The sequence below is a fragment of the Chanodichthys erythropterus genome, chromosome 10 (assembly GCF_024489055.1).
Source record: "Chanodichthys erythropterus isolate Z2021 chromosome 10, ASM2448905v1, whole genome shotgun sequence".
Classification (NCBI taxonomy): domain Eukaryota; kingdom Metazoa; phylum Chordata; class Actinopteri; order Cypriniformes; family Xenocyprididae; genus Chanodichthys; species Chanodichthys erythropterus.
In genome coordinates, this window is record NC_090230.1 from 42,835,823 (window position 1) to 42,857,180 (window position 21,358).

The 21,358-nt window shown below is 38.3% G+C and overlaps 1 protein-coding gene across 3 annotated transcripts in view; it reads right to left on the reverse strand.

Moving 5' to 3' along the window:
* The window catches only part of ntm (neurotrimin), a 413,623-nt gene that overhangs the window by 22,794 nt on the left and 369,471 nt on the right, over positions 1 to 21,358 (reverse strand). For all 3 annotated transcript variants that reach the window (XM_067397811.1, XM_067397810.1, XM_067397809.1), the window contains one exon: positions 13,313 to 13,438. In XM_067397811.1, the coding sequence (XP_067253912.1) occupies positions 13,313 to 13,438 (126 nt within the window). The remainder of the gene's footprint in view (positions 1 to 13,312; positions 13,439 to 21,358) is intronic.

Below are 21,358 nucleotides of genomic sequence, written 5' to 3' on the forward strand. Positions count from 1 at the left end.
TACTTGGCTAAATCACATCATGCCCATATGTCTCATTATCACTGAAGAGCTGAAATGTTTCTGATTTTTCAGTATTGTCACATCCATACTTTGCTTGGGTACAATAAGCCACACTGTAGAGCATGTTGATGCCCTTCTATGCAAATTCAAACTTCATCTTCCCTGAAATAACGATGCTCTGATGTATTTATAGTCATTTGTGTCCTATTGTGGGAGAAGGCGACACTAGAGATATGAAATTCGATTCAAATATGAGTCTCTGTCTCTGTGCAGCTGCTTTGAAGTGTTCGCATACACACTGGAGTCAAACTGCTAAAACATACGCTACCTTTTCATGTTCATGAAATCCAGACTGGGGATAAAAAATAAAAAAAATGTTAGCGGAACGGGATCATTGTGATGCAGTTCTCAACGTCAAGCAGTAATATGCGGTTGGCTTAAATAAATAAATATCGTCCCCAATGTAGTTTCTGACAGCTAAATAACACCACATTCACTTTAAGTATGTTCTGAAAGACAATGTCTTACACCTGGGAGAGGCTGTTAACGAGAAAGAAAGAGGCACTTGCTTTAACCTGATGAGGAGTGTCAACAGAGCGCTCTGGAGAAAGAAGCTCATTACCGTTCAACACCATACACACCTCGCTGCACTGAAGAGCAGCTTGGAGTCTGCTCAGAAAGGGTCTTGTATAATTGTATTGTTTTATTGTAAAAAAAAAATAAAAATTCAATTTTAAATTCAAACACTGAACTACACCTTCAAAATAAGCCAATTAAATCAAAAACCTTAAAATAGCAAGAGCCACAAGCGAGGCACACAGGAACAGTTTTGTTTTCATTCAAGATGCTCATATTGATGTTTCCCACTGAAAAGCGCACGTCATCAGAGCTGTATAGGACTGGGAAAGCTTTATGAAAAGCAAGCCATCGGCTTTGATACCCAGTCCAGCCGAAAGTAAATGTGGTGCTTTGGCATCAGGTGCATTGTGGACTGTCTTCCATCAAAGGGAAGATTGACAAAATGGGACCGTTTATTTCCATCAGGGGCTCGGGGTTTCACGGCTGCCATGGAGGATTGTATCAACGTGAAATACTTGAAGACTGACATCTCAGGCTTTTTTCTTCATCAATACACTCCTGAAGCATATTCATTATGCATTTCTTATATAATGCGACTGCTTTTGTATATTCATGGCCCCTGATGGCATTATAAGCGTCAGTCAATTATACGCACAGGGTTTGATTTGTGATATTATCGCAAGTTGAAATCAAATGCTTCTTGAGCTGAAATGCTACAACGATCGTCCTGGGTGTCATAAAAAATGGAACAAGCACCAAGCATCTCTATTAATGGAGAATATAAGCCCACAGAAATTCAACAGGCTGCCCTGAACAGTCACATCCTCAGATAGAGCTTACTCACTGATGAATACTGCACAAAAATGACAACAGCTGCCTAAAGTCTGCCTAACAGATACAATTTGATGTTTATAAGGTACCTAGTAGATAGGGTACCAAGCTGACACTTTTGTAGAGAACTAATCACTTTGTCAAAGTTTCCATGTTCGCTTAATCACATAGTTTTGACTGAGGCACTTAGTAGCAAATTAAAGCAGATTTCCAAATATAGAATTAGATTTCCAGTAATAAACAGTTATAAACACGTGTTGCTCAAGTTAAAAGAAGTCCTTCAACTTTTAAAAATCATGCCTCTAGAAAAATAGATTTAGCAGCAGATGAGACTGCCTGAGTGTGCCCGTTGGATCTAGTTGGATGCTGTCGCGTTTTTTGGGGGGTCGATTCAGCATGTAGAATCGACGTCTGGCAAGAGAGAGAACTCTGACTGGCTGTTCAGTTTAGTGAACGAGTCGAGGCGTGAGAATAATAGCAAAACAATGAGCAAACAAGTCAAGGTGGTACAGGCAGAAGGCTGTTCTAATTTTATGTCAGGTGCCTGAGTGTTCCTGGGTGAATGTTTAATATTAACGTGAGCCGAGTGGAATATAGAAAGTGATCAGCATGAATGATATTCAAAACGGTAAGCATGCTCTGCTTTGTTTACGGTTTGTCTATCTGCAGCCTGCAGTGCCGGTCTCTCTTTCTGAATTACGAATATAGACAAATATATATGACAAAATAGACAACAGTCTCCTTACACGCAGGCACAGAATGCACATACTGGCTGACAGTCGGCTGTAGTTCTCTCGGTGTGTTCTCATGCAGTTTTTTTTACCCCCACACAGGCGAGGTGACATCAGACGTCTGTTTGGTATGTCCCTACCTTTACTTTACTGATAAAAAATCTGCAACTGGAAAATATCCATATATATGCCTTTTGTATATTTGCAAGTGTATTTGTTTTGCTATATTGTAATTGTTATTTTGCACTTTTTGTTAGCAAAGGTGTATTTATTATTTATTCAACATTATTATTATCATTTCGACACTTCAATTCCAGTGTCTAAATATTCTTAAGAGTTTAGTTCATTGTCATTTGAAAGTGCGTAGGCCTACTTGCATTATTATGCTGTTATATTATGATTATATATTTAGTGGCATAAAATGGTCTTTAAATGACAATGCTTATAGCAATTATTTCTGGGACAATGTATCGCCCAACAAAAAGTAGTTATTATGACAGGCCTAATAACAGGCAAATCTAATCTGAAACTAATCTACATAACACTGTTTTAAAATTACATTCTACAACTATCAGACTGTCCTAGACCTCTAGCTAAAGTAGCTCAACCCAGTATGAGTGTAAAGTACTGCAGCAAAGCAGAGAGCAAAGCACTAATACTGCAGAGCTGTTGTACACACACATACACACAAAACCCCAGAGAGAAGGAAAGCGGAGTTGGGCAAGGTGCTGAATCAATCCAGGCACAGCTGAATGTGTCATCTTACGAGGGACAGGTTCTCTGTCTGATCCCTCCAGAGCAGCAGGGCAGGAACGCCATTACCGCGCCACCTGATTTCCTCAACTTCTGTTCTGAATGTGAACCAAACACCAAGTTTGCTTGCATCAGAGGTCAGAGAATATCCTGTTACCCACTTTTGGTGCACAATACATTCATTAATACATAAAAAAAAATTGCATCAAAGACCACACCCAGGTTCCTAACTGACGACGGAGACTTAACAGAGCAGCCATCAAGTGTTAGACAATATTCTAGGTTATTACGTGCAGATGCTTTTGGTCCAAAAATTAGAATTTTTCTGAATTTTGTAGTAAGAAATTACTGGTCATCCAATTTTTTATATGTCAGCTATGCATTCCGTTAATTTTGTGAATTGGTAAGTTTCGCCAGGGCTCAAAGAAATATATAGCTGAGTATCATCAGCGTAACAGTGAAAACTAACGCCATGCTTCCTAATGATATCTCCCAAGGGTAGCATGTACAGAGTGAAAAGCAGCGGTCCTAGTACTGAGCCTTGCGGTACTCCATATTGAATTGGCGAAGTCGAACATCATTAGTGCCGACGTGAATAATAATCTAAGAGTATTTACGATTAGCATTAGCCAGCACTTTTAAATTTGCTTTGATGTCAGGCGCTCTGGCTCCCGGTAAACAACGTGACTGTGGTGATTGGTGTCTCTAATTTCACGTTCCGTGTAATAGATTCGACAATTACTAGGGCACTTTCAACAGGATTCTGAGTGGATGCGTCACTGTGTGGGGAGAACCTGTTTGATGTTCTAACCGGAACAGAAGAGTGGTGTTTTGTCCCGCGACTAGGCCGCCTCACAGTCACCCAATCGCCCTGCTGCATGGGCTCTACAGCCGGAACCGAACAATGTACAGAGTTCACAAGCTAGTCGCATCCAAAACAGTATCTAAAGCCCTTACATTCTTGCTATCCTCAATTAAAGTTTGGATGCATGTCTCTAATTCTGAGATTCTCTCTGTCAGCCTGACTATCTCCCTGCATTTATCACATGTGTAAATTGAACCACTGACAGAGAGCGCTATACTATGCATGTGACAGGCAGTGCAAGTAACAACAAAAGGAGAGGATGTCATGACTCACCGTGTTTGTAGACTGATCCGACTTACCACAGTTGTTTGATGGACTCGAGTCGTAGAAAAAGGAGCGCACAAGAGAAAAGGACAGTACGTGGCCCGGATGACAAGCTAACAAGCTAGCGAAATGCTAATGTGCTGTGATAGCGATTTGGATTAAAAGATTAAACGCTAGCGACGTCAGATTAATGTGATAGGCAATATCAGATATATGGTGATGATAAAATAGACAGGTAATGATAATAAATAGATTCAAAACAAAGCTCTAAAACAAAGCTCTACGGAGCTACATATGCAAACTATTCAGCAGCTATTCAGAGAGGAGCAGACGGAATAGAGGAACTACTCTGAAGGTGCAAAACGTTATCTATTTGAAAAAAAAAAAACAAAAAAAAAAAAAACAAACAGAGATAGAGTGACTCACACATATGCCCTGCAGATATTTATTGGCTTTATTCAGCTGAGATTCTTGTCAGCAAAGATAATGCAGTTTGACAGGCTTGCTTTGATTCCAGCCATCAAATATCCTTCAGTCCTTGATTCTTTGTTTGACTTAAAAATGCGAAGTGAAAGCCACATCTGTTACTAATGCTGAAATATGCTTTTGTTTATGCGAGCGAGTGCAAATGTTTGCGGTACATTTGTATGTGGTATATGAGTGCAAAAAACTCCCACAATCCAGTTTAATCACCTGCTAAATGTGCCGAAATATCTTAATTAGGTCGTTGTTATTCTTTTCAGCTTAAATGCATGTGCAAAATTGGGTGTTTTGGTAAATTCTGCTCTTGAATGGAGACGAGATGGAACAGCGGGGCTGTATTTGACTTGAGAGGCAGACTCGATACAAGCTTGAATAAGAATGAAAAGATAAACACACAGCAAAGTACATTAGCATGGGGTAGTTTGCGGTTCCACAAAGTAGATCACAGATCCACATCTTTCTAAGCCCCTGAGGCCATTGCTCAAGAGAGAGAAACACCGTAAACCAGACCCGACTAGAGTAATATCAATCTATAACCCCACTCCAAATGCATTCATTTCACTCTGTTTCTGTCATCCACCCAAAAAAATACCCTCTCGAAAATAACTGGAGTCAGCATAGAACCGATGAGGGGAGGGCGGGAGAAAAATAGAGAGCGAGATCGACAGAGTAGAACTGTATTAGCAGTTAGGGCTAGTGCTCAGAGGATCATTTGGTTCCTGAAATGAGCTGCCGAACCCAAACACACAGCAGCCTCATTACATAGATGGTTATAAACAGGATTAATGCAATCACAGCTCAATAAAAACCTCAAGCAATGTGCTCCACACAATGTGCTCTTCACTGAGCCAAAACCCTAATTCGCACTGATGTAATAGGAGTGTTAGCTCCTGGGACACAGACGCTCATTAAAAACAATGTTTATTCAAGTCGATTAAACAGTAGCAATGATAAATTAGCAACATTATTGACCCTGTTCCTCACCCAAAGGTAAAACAACGCAGCAACACAACAACACGCTTCCCATACCCACAATGCAGCTCAAATGCTGCTTGCTCTGATCTTTAGCCCACTGGATTTTACACAGAGAGAGAAATATGGGATGAATATCCCTTTTTGAAGATTAAAAAAAAATAATAAGTAAACAACCCTCCCCACCACAGGCTTTTGCTCTGATCACATGAAAGAGAGACCATGCACAGCCCTGCAAATGATTAACTCAAGTGTGTAATATGTCTATTAAACAGTCTCAGGGGATAATAACTAATATCTTGTCTTTATAATTTCTTTTAAGCATAACTGAACTGTTTCTTTGCATGTGGAAGGCAGAACTGTTATCCACATCCTCCACAAATGCTGAATAGTAAATAGTTCAAGAAAAGCAACTTGTGCAATGCAATAAAAATATTTTCTTGACCCTAGAATGCATTAACCAAAAAAACTACATGAATGGATTGGGTCAAAATAACCCGTATTGGAATTAATGGTTTTCTTCAAATAATAGGTGTGCTAATAATGAAATAATTGAAATAACTGATGATACACAAATATTTGAATAATGTACATTTTAATTACACCACCACATTCATGTTATAAATGATTTGTAAATATCTTATACATTTTTATAGATGCAAATATGTAATAATGTCCATGTTTTAGATGCTATAAAAATGGTCATATTGTATGTTTCAGCATTTATCAAAACCTTCAAAAAGTTTTTTGTCACTGTAAAGGTTACGTATAAATGCCTATGTTTAAACAATGAGACTAGACTGCATATTTAGACTGATGTCAGAGCAAAAACATCACAACAGATTTTTATAACAATGCATTATTATATATAATGTATATTATGTATATAATTATATATAATGTATTATTGTTGTTGACAAAAATGTATCCAAAAATACTGTGTTGAATTCCATAGGAAATGAGTAAAGGTCAATTTGACCCCCTTTATGCATTCTTAAGTTAGTTATACATTCTCCCCATCCCCCTCCCCCAATATAAAATATGAGAATTACATTGACAAGGCTCAGAAACAAGTATTTTGATGAATTAATGTAATATCAAACAATTAAATGTTTTTAATGTTAAAATGCACAGCATGACGGGTCAATCTGACCCCTTTTTATGCATTTTTTAAAAACATAAATACAAAAATGTATCTATATAAAGTAAGATAATTTTATAAGATGACTCATTTTCAGAGAATACATTTTAAATTAAGTTTATTTTTCATACCCCACAGGCAACTGAATTAAATGCATGCTTAAAACAAGAAAACACAATGTGATAAGAAAAATAAAACTTAATTCAAGTCTAAATATCTTACATTTATCAAGTTGATTGATTATTATTATTATTATATAAGTTATTGATTTTTATATATGGAAATCAAGACAAAAAAAAAATAAACCTGACAAAAAATCTCATTGCAACATACAAACAAATAAGCAGTTACAGTTTGCAAATACAAAAAAATAAAGAAACTAAAGAAAAATAAAGAAAATTCATAAGAGTATACAAAAAAAAAAAATCTTCTGGATCTCTAAAGCTGCAACATAAATAAACTGATTCTGTGAAGTGTAAAGTTTGCTTAAAGGTTTACTTAAAAGGACATACTCTTTTAGCAAAACAACAGAGCTCACTATAATATTCATGGTTTCAGCAAAAACAACTGGCCCTATACTAAGTTTCAATTCTTAGTTGTTTTAGACTTTGGGTTTTATCAATAATTCAGACTGCTAATAGCCAGACCCACACTGAATCTTGGAATTTGTGCCTGCAGAACTCTGTATCTTTTTGCGTCAATCACAAAAAGTTCTTCACATCCCCTGACTCTAGTGAGTATATTTTGGCTAATCTGATAATGCATAACAGTGTAGCACTCTCATTACACGTTTTAAGCAAAATTACGGCACTTTTCCAACATAAACACTGCCACTAATGGCCTTGTAATCACATTTCAGTGCTTTTTATGTACATGCATTTTGCCACAAATTCCATCAAAACAACATGTTTAATGATCTGTCAACCTTTTCTCTATGACATCATCATGATATTTTGCTGTTAGTTTTCACTACAGATTTCGGCACATGAAGGTGAACTCCAGAAAGTCATTAAAGCACAAATAACATTGTTGCATGTTTCTTTAATGAGAATGGATGATAGCGGGCCTAGCTGCCTTCTTTAGATTGAGATCTAGATAAGAAAAGGACTCTGTATGATCGTAATCTAGAAAGAAAAAAAAAACTTACAAGCGAGTGATGTGAGACTGGAGATACGGTGCGGGATCACGAAATCTCTCGGGTTTATATAGAGAGTCCGGCGAAAGAGCCGTGCGGCTTTGAGCGAAGTGCCATTTAAAGGTCGGAGATGTGTACTTACAGAACTAAGTGTGACTGGCAGACTTATTTCAGCCCTTTATTGAAACAATGTGGAAACGCTGCGGTAAATCTAAATGACTGTAGTACGGTGAATGCTCAAGGGAGCAGGTGTTCTTCACATCAACAGGCTCTCTTGTCTGTCTAATACAAATTTTTATAAGAAACAAATCTCTGACAAGAAACAAATCCTGGTGCTATCTAGATATTAAGATCTTATCGCAGGGGGGTCTGTGTCTTAATTAAGTTTCACACGTCGTTTGGATAGCTTCCGACTGATTCCGGCCCCATCAAGATTCCTGGTTGCCAGCTCTTTGAAGATTATGGCATGCTTTTACAAAAGCAAATCAGATCTGAGAGCCGACAAAGTGTTAAATTGATCTAATGGCACACAAACATGGTGTTTATGAGTGGTGTAATGTTGCCAACACACCCCACTATTTCAGAGACTAATTCGAGCCACGTCTGCATGTTTAAAGTTTTTAAATCAACATAAAATCCAAATTGACCCTATTTACTTCGTTAATGGCTCTTTTTGGCCTTATCAGTGCATGTTCCAAATGTTTGCCTGTCATATTTAATTAAAATAATTTGGCCACACTATTTAGGAAATGTTTTAGTAAATTTGCATATGGTCTAACTCCATTGCCCCTATTGTTCTGGTTCTAAACCAATTTGCCTTACTTTCTTCTGTGGAACACAAAAGAATATGTTTTGAAGAATTGTTCAATGGGTTTTGGCCATGCAATGAAAGTCAATGTTGTTTTGGAGCCATCGATCATTGTATTCTAAAGGCCCGTTCACACCAAGAACAATAACTACAGTATAAAGATAACAGTAAAGATATAGTTAATATATAAAAATCGTTCTAAATATAAAAGAACAGCACTGTCCACACCAGAGCTATAACGATATAGAAAACGATATAGTTGGGAACACTTTCAGAATTATTTTTTTCCAGCTGTTGAACGATAAAACACTGACAGCCAATCAGAATCCATTCTAATTTATGGGCTTGACCAGGACACGTGAACTTGGGGGGCCTTCACAATTCTGGAGGGGGGGTGCTTATATATATAATATCATATACTATATTAAGGTGACCATTATTTTAGAGCATTATTTTAAATTCCCCCGCAATGTGTTATAAACGAACCAAATGTAAACAAGTATGGACAGAAAGATGAGCCCAGAATATGCACGCAACGCATTTAATTATGTGTTTTCCTCCCATAAAAAAAGACAGTGCCATTAAAAGACCAAACTTAGTAAACACTATAATAAAACATAATAAACAGAAACATTTGTTTGTGCTGAATTTGATCTTTTAATATCACTTATGCTACATTAAGCGATGTTAAACGTTTTCTTTATAACAGTTTTCTATTAGGAAAACGCTCATGAATTTAAACACGTTGCGTTCAAATTCTGTGCTCAACTGCTATTCTCTAGGCTAGGCTACTTTATTAGTATAATGTTTAGTGAGTTTGGTCTGTTAATAGGCTTAACGTGTTATTAAATTCATTGAGATCATTCAGGACTCATCTGATTTTTTTGTAGGTCTACATAGTATTTATTAGTACGATGTTTAGTGAGTTTGGTCTGTTAATATCACTGCTACAAGCCACGTTAAGCTTTTTTCATGTTAAACGTTTTAGAATGTCCCGTTGCCGACGCGTCATGTGGCCACACTATGACGGGTGTAACAAAGCTGGACTCAGGCAGGGATCCAAATGCAAAGCTTTTATTAAAGGGGGGGTTACATGTTTTTTTTCTAGGCTTGATTGTGTTTTGGGGGCACAGTTTAACATATCTTAATGCTTCGTTTTTTTTTTAAATGCTGTATTTTTCATATATTTTATCTTAATTCTACACCTCTGTTTCCACTGTCATATGAACGGCTCGTTTGACTTCCTGCTTCTATGAAGCCACTCCCTCCGACATACGCAATGTGCTCAGATTGGTCAGCAGGTTGGTTACTGGCCCAGTCTGTCGTGATTCGCTGAAGCGTCCGGAAATGCCACGCCCCTTACCATTCGTAGTTACGCACTTAGGTGGAAAGTAAATAATAGCGCCTACATTGCTGTATCAAATTGAGCCAAATCAGACCCAGATGAAGAGGAAAAAGTAGAACCTCTGCAATAGCGGCTTTTGAAGGATGTTTATGAATGGTATTTCATTTAGTATTTGTGTCAAAGTGTTTAGATAAGCTGTCACTGCTGTTTGTTAGCTTTCAATATACAGTTTTATCCTGATTAAAGCTTTCCTGTAGTAAATACATGCCTGAGTAGTCGCATTTTTGTAAAGGTAGCGTTTCATTTATAGCATGAACAACTGTTTGTCTATGAACATAGAAGTTTGTTGGTGTTTGTTGCACTAGAATTTAGCTAACTGGCTAGCAAAAACGAGTTGCTCTTTGTATACGTCCTAGATGCATTAAAAATAGCAACAGAACTATAACATTACGTTTAAAAGACAAACAATAAAACGTACTTAAAGTTTGGGGCTGATAAACAGCAGCTTCTGCTTTTTAAGTGGGAACTGCTTCATCTTTCAGTAAAAGTCTTTGTGTAAATCCAGCATTAAACTTCAGGAAGCTGTCTTCAGCACCGCATCCAGTGTAGAAAATATCACAGATTATAATGGGTTCTATATCTTTTGATGCGTCGCACAGCTCGCGTTCGGTGTAAACAACTCTTCCGCTTTCATTATGCTGCGCCACATGGCCTCGCCCACTTTGTTGCGTGTTCCCGGGGGCAGTGTTTATGTTAATAGCAAGAGTTTATGATGTCACCAACCCGGGAAGAAGCTTGTTGTAGTCCAAACCACCCGTTTTTGTAGGCAATAAAATGCCATAACTTTAAAAGACAATATCTCCGTGTGCATTGAACTTTCAGCGCTGTAACTTTGCAGATACTGTTTATGCTCGAGCAGCAACATTACACACTAACTAAAGTTAAAAAAGTGAAATCGCATGCAACCCCCTCTTTAAAAGTGAGCGTGGTCGTACAGGCAGGGTCAAGACAGGAACAGCAAGGGACAGGCAGAGTCGGAGTCAGGATACAGGCAAAGATCAGGACAGGCAGATATCACTCGCAGGTCGGTATACAAAGCACAGGTCAGGGGTATGCAGTAGAGGATCGTAAACAGGTAACAGGCAGGAACGGTAACAGACAGGCAGACAGGATAATAATGCTTAGAATTGCACACAAGGTAAACAAGACTTCGCCCTGAGGTGGTGTGTGTGTGATTCCTTTATAGTTCAGATGATGTGCTAAGCTGTATGTGGCGACAGGTGATTAGTGTGGAGTGTGTGCATGTGACTGGCAGAGAGGATGATGGGAAATGTAGTCCGGGAACTGACAGGAACCGACGGTGATCATGACAACGGGTAGGCTATCACGTTTATTTAGTTTTTCCTTTTTATTTAAAATATTCACAAACTTGTTAACTATATCATGAATTATATGATATATTCCAATTTTCAAATATGTGGAAGTGAATGTGTTTTGTTGTTTATAATGATCATGTTTATAAAACAGAGGATCAGTCAGATTTACATCACGTAAATTCATCAATTTTCCCGAAATACATAAACGTAAGTGGCTGGTGAACTGAGAGAAAAGAGTCAACTCTATTGTTTCATACACAATGTCGGCTATCTGATATGAATAAAAAAATAACAAATTATAGTCGAAAGGATTATTTCAGCTTCCATATCAGTGTTCGGTGTTTTAACGAACTATAAATGTCTTTTTTATATATAGGCTATAGCCTAGGCTAGTACTTAATTTAAATGTCTATTTAAATGTCTGAAACTTCAAATAAACATTATGTGGTTGAAAACACTGAACAGTTGTAAATATGAAAAGCACAGAGCGCGTCCATCTCTGGATCAACACCAGCAGCGCTAAAGCAGGTTTGAATTTAGCAGTGACGCACTGAATGTTTAATCACACCGGTGTGATCGCACGTGTTAAAGGATAAAACTGGGAGTGAATGGGGGAAAAATTGAAACTGAGGGGGCACAAATCAGATCTGAGGGGGCAATGCCCCCTTTTTGTTATCAGAAATGGAACTGATAACAAAAATGGAAATATGGAAAACAATTGGTCATACCCTTAGAATAAACGGTGAGAAGTATTAAAAGATGAGATCATTATGCCAGGCAAGCAAACAGTGTAACACAAAATTACCTCAGGTATCCAGAGCTAGTTTCGACATCGTCTTGCTTTCTTTGACGTTGCAGTGAAAAAGACTAGGCGTTGTTTTTATTCCACTATATTGACTTTGTCGGCTAAATTCACTGTTAGATTAAATCGATTACACTAGCTATTCACTTGAAAAATAGCATGCTGAGGACATCTGCTGGTTAAAGCTGTGTAAATGCAACAAGAAGAGCAAAAACATGTTGTACACACTCTGAAACCACAGTGGTGTGGACGCAAATACAGTTATCGTTATAGTTATCGTTTTTTTTATGTGAGGGGGCCTGAAGACATTTCTCAAAATATCTTTTATCGTAGAAGAATAAAGTCATGTAAGTTTGGAAATACAAAAGAGTGAGTAAATGATGTCAGAATTTATATTTCGGAGTGAATTATTCCTTTAAGATTGAACTCTGCAGACAATGGAAGAATAAAAGCATAGTGTCCACCTTCTAAATGATGTGGAGAGTAAATAGGTCGATCCTGTGGTCCAACAAAACACTGACTTGACCGAATCCTTTCTGACAGCTGATCTTTTATTCCTAAAAGCATTTGAAGTTCGTAGCTGATACCTGTACTGTATCATAATGGAATCCTATCTCTAACTCTTTCACTTATCTAAAAAAAAAAAAAAAAAACAGTCACTTCTGTGTCACATTAACATTTCAATTACCTGATCCTTGTAACAACACAAAGGAAGAAAAAGGGGAGTGTGCGGGGTGCATGAGCAGGTACGGCAGTCCAATTGCACCCCATGAATCATAGCGTATTAAAATGCAGTTTTTCCCTGATTAAGTGAAATGGTGCACGGCAGAACAGAGCCACAGACAGGCCCAAATGGAGCTGATTTGTTCATGTGGCCTGAAGATAAGCAAAATGGACCACTCAGCTTGTATTGTGCATACACAAACACACACATACAAATGTACACATCCACACAGTCAAAATACACACACACAGCTTTCAGAGAAAAAGACACCTGATATATTATCTTACTCATGCTTAATGTGTCAGTGTGATGTAGCATTTTGCTAAATCATCAAGGAAAAAAGTGCACTGTTTTTGTAATGGGAAAATACATCAGCAGTACTGGACCAATGTTGAGGATTGTGGTTTCAGTTTGAAGGCAAAAACTATTGACTAAAGATTTGCTTACTTTTCACAGATTATATTAAATATTTTCTGCCCATAGAGGCATGATATGCATCTTACCTGAAGGTGATAACATCCTCCAGACGATGGCAGGTTCTGGTTTTCCGTTAGCCAGGCACATCAAAGTGACGTTGGAGCCTTCATTTACCACAAGGTCCTTTGACAGGTTCACAATCTTTGGAGGAACTGTAAAACAAAAAGCATAGTTATGTTAGTGCAATAATAATAATAATAATAAGGTTACACTTTTGTAACAAGGTTAGTAGATATGGGAAGAAGGAGGCGGGAACCGGCGAACGTTCAACAAAACTTTAATGTAAAATAAACAAAGAACAAAACGAAAGTAATGCCGGCAGACCCTCACGGACGTCTGCCGGCCACACAAACATAATAAAACATAAAATAAAGTCCAGGCCTGGTCCTCTCTCGTCCTTCACTGATGTCGCTCCTCCTTTTATGCCTCCGGAGCTCCTCCGTGAGAGACTCGAGGCCGGCACGCCTCGCAGGTGACGCTCATTATCACTCGTGTCACCGGCCTCGCGCCGTTCCCTCACGGCTCTCGCCCGCCCTGCTCGTCACATACCCCCAACGCCCCTCGCAGGCCGGGGGGTACCTCCGAGACTGCGCTTTACTCCCCCCCGGGGCCTGTCTCGGCGGCCGCAGCACCTGGGGGTAAAGACAGACGAGACGAGAGAAAGGAGACGGAAGCAAGGGGAGCGACAGGACGAGAGAGGGGAGAGAGGAAAAAGAAAAAGAAAAATTCTTGGTCCGGTTCCCCGACACACTGCCGCTTGGTCCTCAGCCTGCCGAGAGGCTCTTCTTCGCGGTGCCATGCGGTGGCACTGGACGCTCGGTGGACGGCCCGATCCTCGACCGCCTCCTGGCGGCCGGCGATGGCTCCTCCGACTGAGGGCAGCCGGCAGCGAGTCCCCCGTTCCCTGCTCCTCCCCTTTATGGCGGACGGCAGCAGGCTCCGGCCCACGGCGAACGGCGGCGACTCCTCCGCTCCCTCTTGGACGGCAGCCACCCCACCTCGTCCCAGGGGCACGGCCTCGAGCTCTCCGTCCCACCTTTCACTAGGCTCCAGTACCACCGCTTCGGGCAGCCTCTCGCGGTCTTCACTCCCGCGCTGCCCGAACTCCGCAGCACCGCGATCCCCCTCAGCAGCGAGGGCTCTCCGACAGCATGTCCCTCCTTCCTCCCGGGTTTCGGCACCAATGTAACAAGGTTAGTAGATATGGGAAGAAGGAGGCGGGAACCGGCGAACGTTCAACAAAACTTTAATGTAAAATAAACAAAGAACAAAACGAAAGTAATGCCGGCAGACCCTCACGGACGTCTGCCGGCCACACAAACATAATAAAACATAAAATAAAGTCCAGGCCTGGTCCTCTCTCGTCCTTCACTGATGTCGCTCCTCCTTTTATGCCTCCGGAGCTCCTCCGTGAGAGACTCGAGGCCGGCACGCCTCGCAGGTGACGCTCATTATCACTCGCGTCACCGGCCTCGCGCCGTTCCCTCACGGCTCTCGCCCGCCCTGCTCGTCACAACTTTATTTCAAGCCCACATTAGACATTCTACTAACTATAAGTAAATTTGCAACTACATGTCAACTAACTCTCATCAGAGATTTAGTAGACTGTTACGTTAGGGTTAGGGATAGTGGAATAAGTTCACATGTACTTGCAAAGTTACTTACAGTCAGCGAAATGTTTGTAGGGCAACTATCAAAATAAAGTGTTAGCAGACAGTCTATACTCTGACTGGTAGTTGACAACATCAAAAATCTGTTACAATCACTATAAAAATTTAACACAACATTTTTTTATTTTTTTATTTTTTTTGAGCTAGGACAACTTGAATTTAAGTTTAACCAACAAGCTACACTGAGTTAGAGGAACTTAATAATTTGTAGCATAAACACAAATTTTTAAGTTTATTCCTCAAAAAATTAAGTTGCTCCAACTACCAGAGTTGTAGCCCTGAAACCAATTAATCTTACTATTTCAGTTCAAATTAACAGCTAGGCATAAACAAACTTTTAAGTTGATTACTCAAAAAATTAAGAGTTGTAGCCCTGCAACCAATTAGGCTAATGTAACTTATTTAACATGTATATTTAATAAACAGATAAGAAATCACTTGTCACTGGTATTAGAGCAGTTATTGCTTATAACTGGGTCAATAGTGTTTACCTTCATGCATCTACTCTTCAGCACAATGGTAACTACAAAAACTTCAGAAACTCTTTTAAATGTCAAACATAACAGCATTAAACACTAACAGGTCTTTCCCTTCACTAAAAACAAACAAATTAACACTTAATTTCAACATTTATTCTCCTGATGCAGTCCTAATGCAAAGCAAGCTGGGAACTATAAATCCACTGCCTAATTTCCAAAGTTATCAAGACAATTTCATTAAGTTACTACAACCTAATTTATTTAAAAAGCCAATTGAATTTTTAGTTTAAATAACAGAGGATATTAAGTTGATGTAATGATTAACATTAGTATGTCAACAGAACTCTAAAACTTTAAGGTTTAATTAAAACAATAAATTAGAATTTTTATCTTGCAACCATGCATTTATTTAAAGAGTTGGATTCTCATGCTAAACATTGCCAAAGTTTCAAAATACAAGTTGGATGTATGATGGAGTATTTCTGTGCCAAAAATACTCTTCCAAATCCTCATAAACTTCGCTGTCATTTTTTCGAGTATGTGCCTGTGTGACATCAGAAAGGTTGGAATTGCTTGTACGGGCCCTTCTCCAGGAAGAGCGCGTGCGCACACGTCGACCAGAGCGAGAGAGCAATAGCATGCCCATCAACGCTCGGCTTTATGGAAGTCAGCACTGCACAGGCCACAGGACTTCACAAAATCAACAATGTCACCAAAGAAGTGTGTTTTTGGTTGTGTGGGAAAGATAACCTTGCTTCCCAATGAACCCAGGCTTAAGTGGACCTGAGAGTTTTGTGCTCACGCATTACATTGATGTGCTCTCGATATTTGTTACCATAGAAACTCATAGAAACCATAGAAACTGATAGCTGCATTTTATTGGTTAAAATGAATGGAGAATATCTTGTGTTTTTCCGTGGCTGCTTGAGCCCTCAGGATCTGCGCTTATGGTTTAATAAACAAGGGCCAGTTCTACGCTGGATTTACAGATCGTTTGAAACTGAAAGATGGAGCGGTCAAAGCGGTAATGATCCCAGTCATGAGTTGGAACCACAGGTGGTGAGTAAAACTGCTTCAAATGTCTGTTTTGTTGGCAAATGTCTGTTGTGTTTAAATACAGTTGTTAAGCTGACCGACGATCACTACACAAAAGCTGCGCATGCTCGTCACTCTTTAGCTCTGCTCACACGGCACGCCTCCAGGCGCTCGGCTGTTTTCGGAAAGACTTGATACAGTGTATCTATCTTTTATTAATATGATAAAACTAAAATCTTTTTTGGAGATATGAAGGATGCACTACTACTCTATAGGTAGTCAAGATTAACATGAGATTGGCAGAAACTATGTGTGTTTGTGTTGTTTTGTGGGGCTTGATAATATTTCAAATAAATATTACAGAAAAGCTCAGTAATATAATTGTTGGGTACCATTTCTTTTTGGGGCTAAAAAATTGCAAACAAGACACATTTCACAAAGTTGATTTATTGATTGCCTTTGCACTTTGAACACAATTTAAACAGAGTGCAGAGCAAGCCACAATTCAGGCCTTTATGAGGGCTTGCAGATCTAAAAAATCTACTACTCAGCAAAACTAAAGATGTTACAAATACCTTTAGTTACCCTACAGGGAATGGTGATAAAGGGTGTCATCATCCTCCATTCAGGAGAGCAAATTATGGCCTACTTTTAAAAAGGAGTGTTAAACACTCACAGAGAATATGCAATGTTGATTAATGTGTTAATGAGATGAAAGCTAAGGTGAAAACATTCAATTTGATACATTTTGATAAAATACTAGGTTAAACTATAGAGAATACACTAGGGATGCTCACATTGACCGTTTAACAGTTAACCGAAAGTAATAATTTTAACCGATTAATACCATCAGTTAAACGTTTTTTTTTTTTTTTTTGCTGTTTGCTGCATGGTTAAAGAAAAATATGCTATATATATATATATATATATATATATATATATATATATATATATATATATATATATATATATATATATATATATATATATGCTTATTTGTTAACTCGCGGGGCGTTTCACACGTGCCAGACATATTTCGCTAAGCAACAAGCAAAATGAAGCAAGCGAAAAGAAGTACTGACCATTTCGATAGAAAGGGTCAGGCGTGCCGTTGGCACGGGGGACAGGAAAAGACAGAAATCGACCCCCGCACTTTTGATAAGGGCTGCTTCAATCAGTCACAATATATCATCTTTTAGCTTAGGATATTTTCTTTCAAATGAGACAATTTTCACGTTTCTGTGAGCATTCGTTCATAAATAATCGACTGTTTTGTCGCAGATGTGAAGAAGAGGAAATGATTTCTCGAACAGAGAAACACGCGATCTCCAAGCAATCGATCACAGCGTGCTAACGTTTTAGGATAGGATGATGGTATTTAAATCGTGGCCGAACGTTAGCGTTTGTCAATCAAGCAAACCCGTCCATTCAGAAACCGAGAAATTTGACACTTTAAGGTAAGAGGCTGATCTCTCAGATTGACGCGCAAGCTGGCTTGAGTGAAGTTTTCGTGAGGATTTGTAGTTTATGGACTATTTTGAGTTCGGTAATTACATCTAGAAAGTTAAAAGCATTGATGGCATCTATAAAAGAGATATCTAAAAGCGAAACGAAAATTATTGCCTCGACCGGCGACACAGTGGGGAGGACGCACGAGAGGAGACCTGCGCGTTTAATTGGTATGTGTATATAGCTACTGTAATACTGCATTTACAAAGCTTATCAGTGGCATGCACTTTGATCACGAAAGTGAAAGTGCCTTTTGCGGTCGCATCGCGGTGCCCCCGCGTTCCCATTTCTCTCAATGTGAACCGTGAGCTCCAGTCCATTACAATTTAGGGCCATGGTATACTTAATTTCCCGCATTCCGCTCAAAGAAACTCCTTTGCCCATGAGCGCGGAAAGACGCGTTCGGTATGCACACGTGCACCGTCCGTGGTCATAACAATAACAATCCTTGAGGTAGGCCTGCTATTTTTATTTGACGGAAAAAATGTCTAAAATACCGGTTGTTCAAAGCTTCAATGGATTCACCGTGTTTTTGTTTGGTCATCTTAATTTGTTAAACATTTAAGTGAAAAATATTAAGTGTAGGCCTATTTATTTTATGCCTTTTATTTAAAAATTTTTTTTCTGTTGTCAGAAACGCTGCAGGTGCGTGACAATTTGATAATGTGAATCCAGGTTCTGTTGTTTATCTGTTCTATGCTGCTGTTTGCATGTTAAAATAAACCCGTGGAAGACACAGACACTCGTCAATTGTATTTTTTATTTAATGTCATATATATGTCATATTATCATCATATAGGCTATACAATATTATAATCTTATCAGTTAACGGTTAATAATCGGATAACGAGCGTCGGTTGTCGGTCGAGAATTTTAACCGAAATGAGCATCCCTAGAATACACCATAATTCACATCGAAAAATAAGTCGAAAACAATTACGAACAGCTTCATTCACCTGAATAGAGTATACATTTATACGTTTTTGCATATTTAACCTATAAACAAACAAATTTTTAGTGCTATTTCCAGTCTCCAGCATTTAGATACACGAGTTACACTTTAGCCAAAGCACTTGAAATAAATGTAAGACCTAAATTACTTTAATATAAAGTGATTTATATACACTATCATTAAAAAGGTTGGGGTCACTAATTTTTTTTTATTTATTTATTTATTTATTTTTTTAAGAAATTAATACTTTAACAGCAAAAAGATATATTTATAATGTAAAATGCTTTCTGAAGGATTATCAATTCAGCTTTGCCATCACAGGCATAAATTACTTTTTAAAAATATATACATTTATAAATAGAAAAGAGTTATTTAAATTGTATTGTCATAATATTACTGTTTTACTGTATTTTAGATCAAATAAATGCTACGTTGCTGAGCATAAGAGACTTTTTTCAAAAACATGAATAAATCTTATTGAGCCCAAACCTTTTAACAGTAGTGGACAGTCCTTTTTCCTTCTGGTTATTATGAAAAACCTTGAAGAAAACATTAATATGGATATTCAAATGAAGTGAAATTCAGTTTGTTGGGGGATCTTAAAAGAATCAAGATTGTTGAGCTGTTGCTTTTGGCACAGGCACCCTGAGGATTTCACACACACTTTTTTGAGTACTGAACCATGAACCTTTACAAGTCTTTCCTCACAAAACCATGGCTCATATTATAAAAATTGTCCTGCAACATAAAGGTCAGTTAAGTTAAAGGTCAGTTCAGTATAATGTCTCCAATCTCTGGAGAACATCCTGCACTTTTGCCTCGATGATGGCCGGCAAAATATGTTTGACTTGACTGCTGTAACGGTAGAATAAAGTCCTTTAGAGGCCATTAACTAATTCCCTCCACTGTAAATGAAGATCCACAATGAGCTGTAGGAGAAATGCGTCTGTTGAAAATTAATTCAATAAATGCCTTCAGGCGGCGTAAGCACGATATCTCATTCCGTGAAACCTTAAAAAACAAAACACAGTGTACGAGCATGCTGCTTTACACAATTAGCATGATCATTAAGCATTCAAAAGTGATGTTCTCAGTAAATGTAATAATAGGTGGCACTGATGATATGATCAGAAAACTACCAGTGTCGTTTGACACATTATGTTTTGCAGTTGAATGCAGATGTTATTTTGACACGTGTACTCTGTCAAGAGATTTGGTTTTGCATTTCAAAGCTGAGACAACTCAAAGGTTGCCGTAACCGTCAGAGCTGGTACCAACAAAGCCAGGCAGTACCACTGTTTTATCCTGTTTTAGTCACTAAAGGCATGTTCCTCCAGAGACACTCCCCAATAAATAATTCATTCAATGTCAGTCTAAGTATATGTCCTCTTCGTAAGTGACAGAGAGAAATATTTTCTTCTGATCGTTTTGTCTTTATTTTTTAACATATCATTAAGATCAAGTTCACAATTTTCTCCAGTTTGTAACATACAGTGTAAACAGTTTGTTTGTTTCATGATAAGCCCTTAAGACCTCATGAGTTGTGTGGCTTTTAGTCCATGTCAATTAGCTTTGAAGCAAATCTTCAATCCCAAAAGACAAAATAAAATTTCAACATACACATGTAGTCTGTTTGCAAATACACCTTCCCACTAGCAACAAGCACATATCAAATCAACCGTCTAAGCAAAGCACAGTATCAGTAAACTAAATAGTCAGATTCACTTTACAGACTGTTTATCTAAATCAAACCCAGACACCATGTTGAGCATAAGTCATTTTCATATTTTGTATAGTGAAATTTAATCATCATCAAAGCTCAACAAGTGAGTGAACATTTCATTCATAGAAATACAGCAGGAGGCTGCTGAAATTAATACTTTTATGCAGCAAGGATTAAATTGATCAAAAGTGACATTAAATACATTTATAGTTTTACAAAAAAGTATCTCTCAAATAAATGCTATGCTTTTGATCTTCCTATCCATCAAAGAATCCTGAAGAAAAACTAGTCTATCTGGTTTCCACAAAAAAATAAAATAAAAAATAAGCAGCACACATTTTCAACATTGATAATAGTAAGAAATGTTTCCTGAGTAGCAAGTAATGATGCTAAAAATTTAATATGATTGCATTCATATCAGTAGTGATCCGTACTGGAGTTCCCATTTTATGCAGACTCGGGCACGGTTCATGGGTGTGCACTTGAGTTCGGAAAACAGCGTTCACATCATCCAAACGAACCGAACTCTGGCATAAACTGAACCCGGGTGCGTGCCAAAATTGCATGTGTGAGAAACCTTTTTCAAAAACATTTGAACTGTAGTGTATGCAAGATTATGTACATAATGTTGGGAATGTTGATTTGAACAATAGGGAGATTAACTATTATTAATTATTTTAAATGACTGACAGCTTCATTAATGA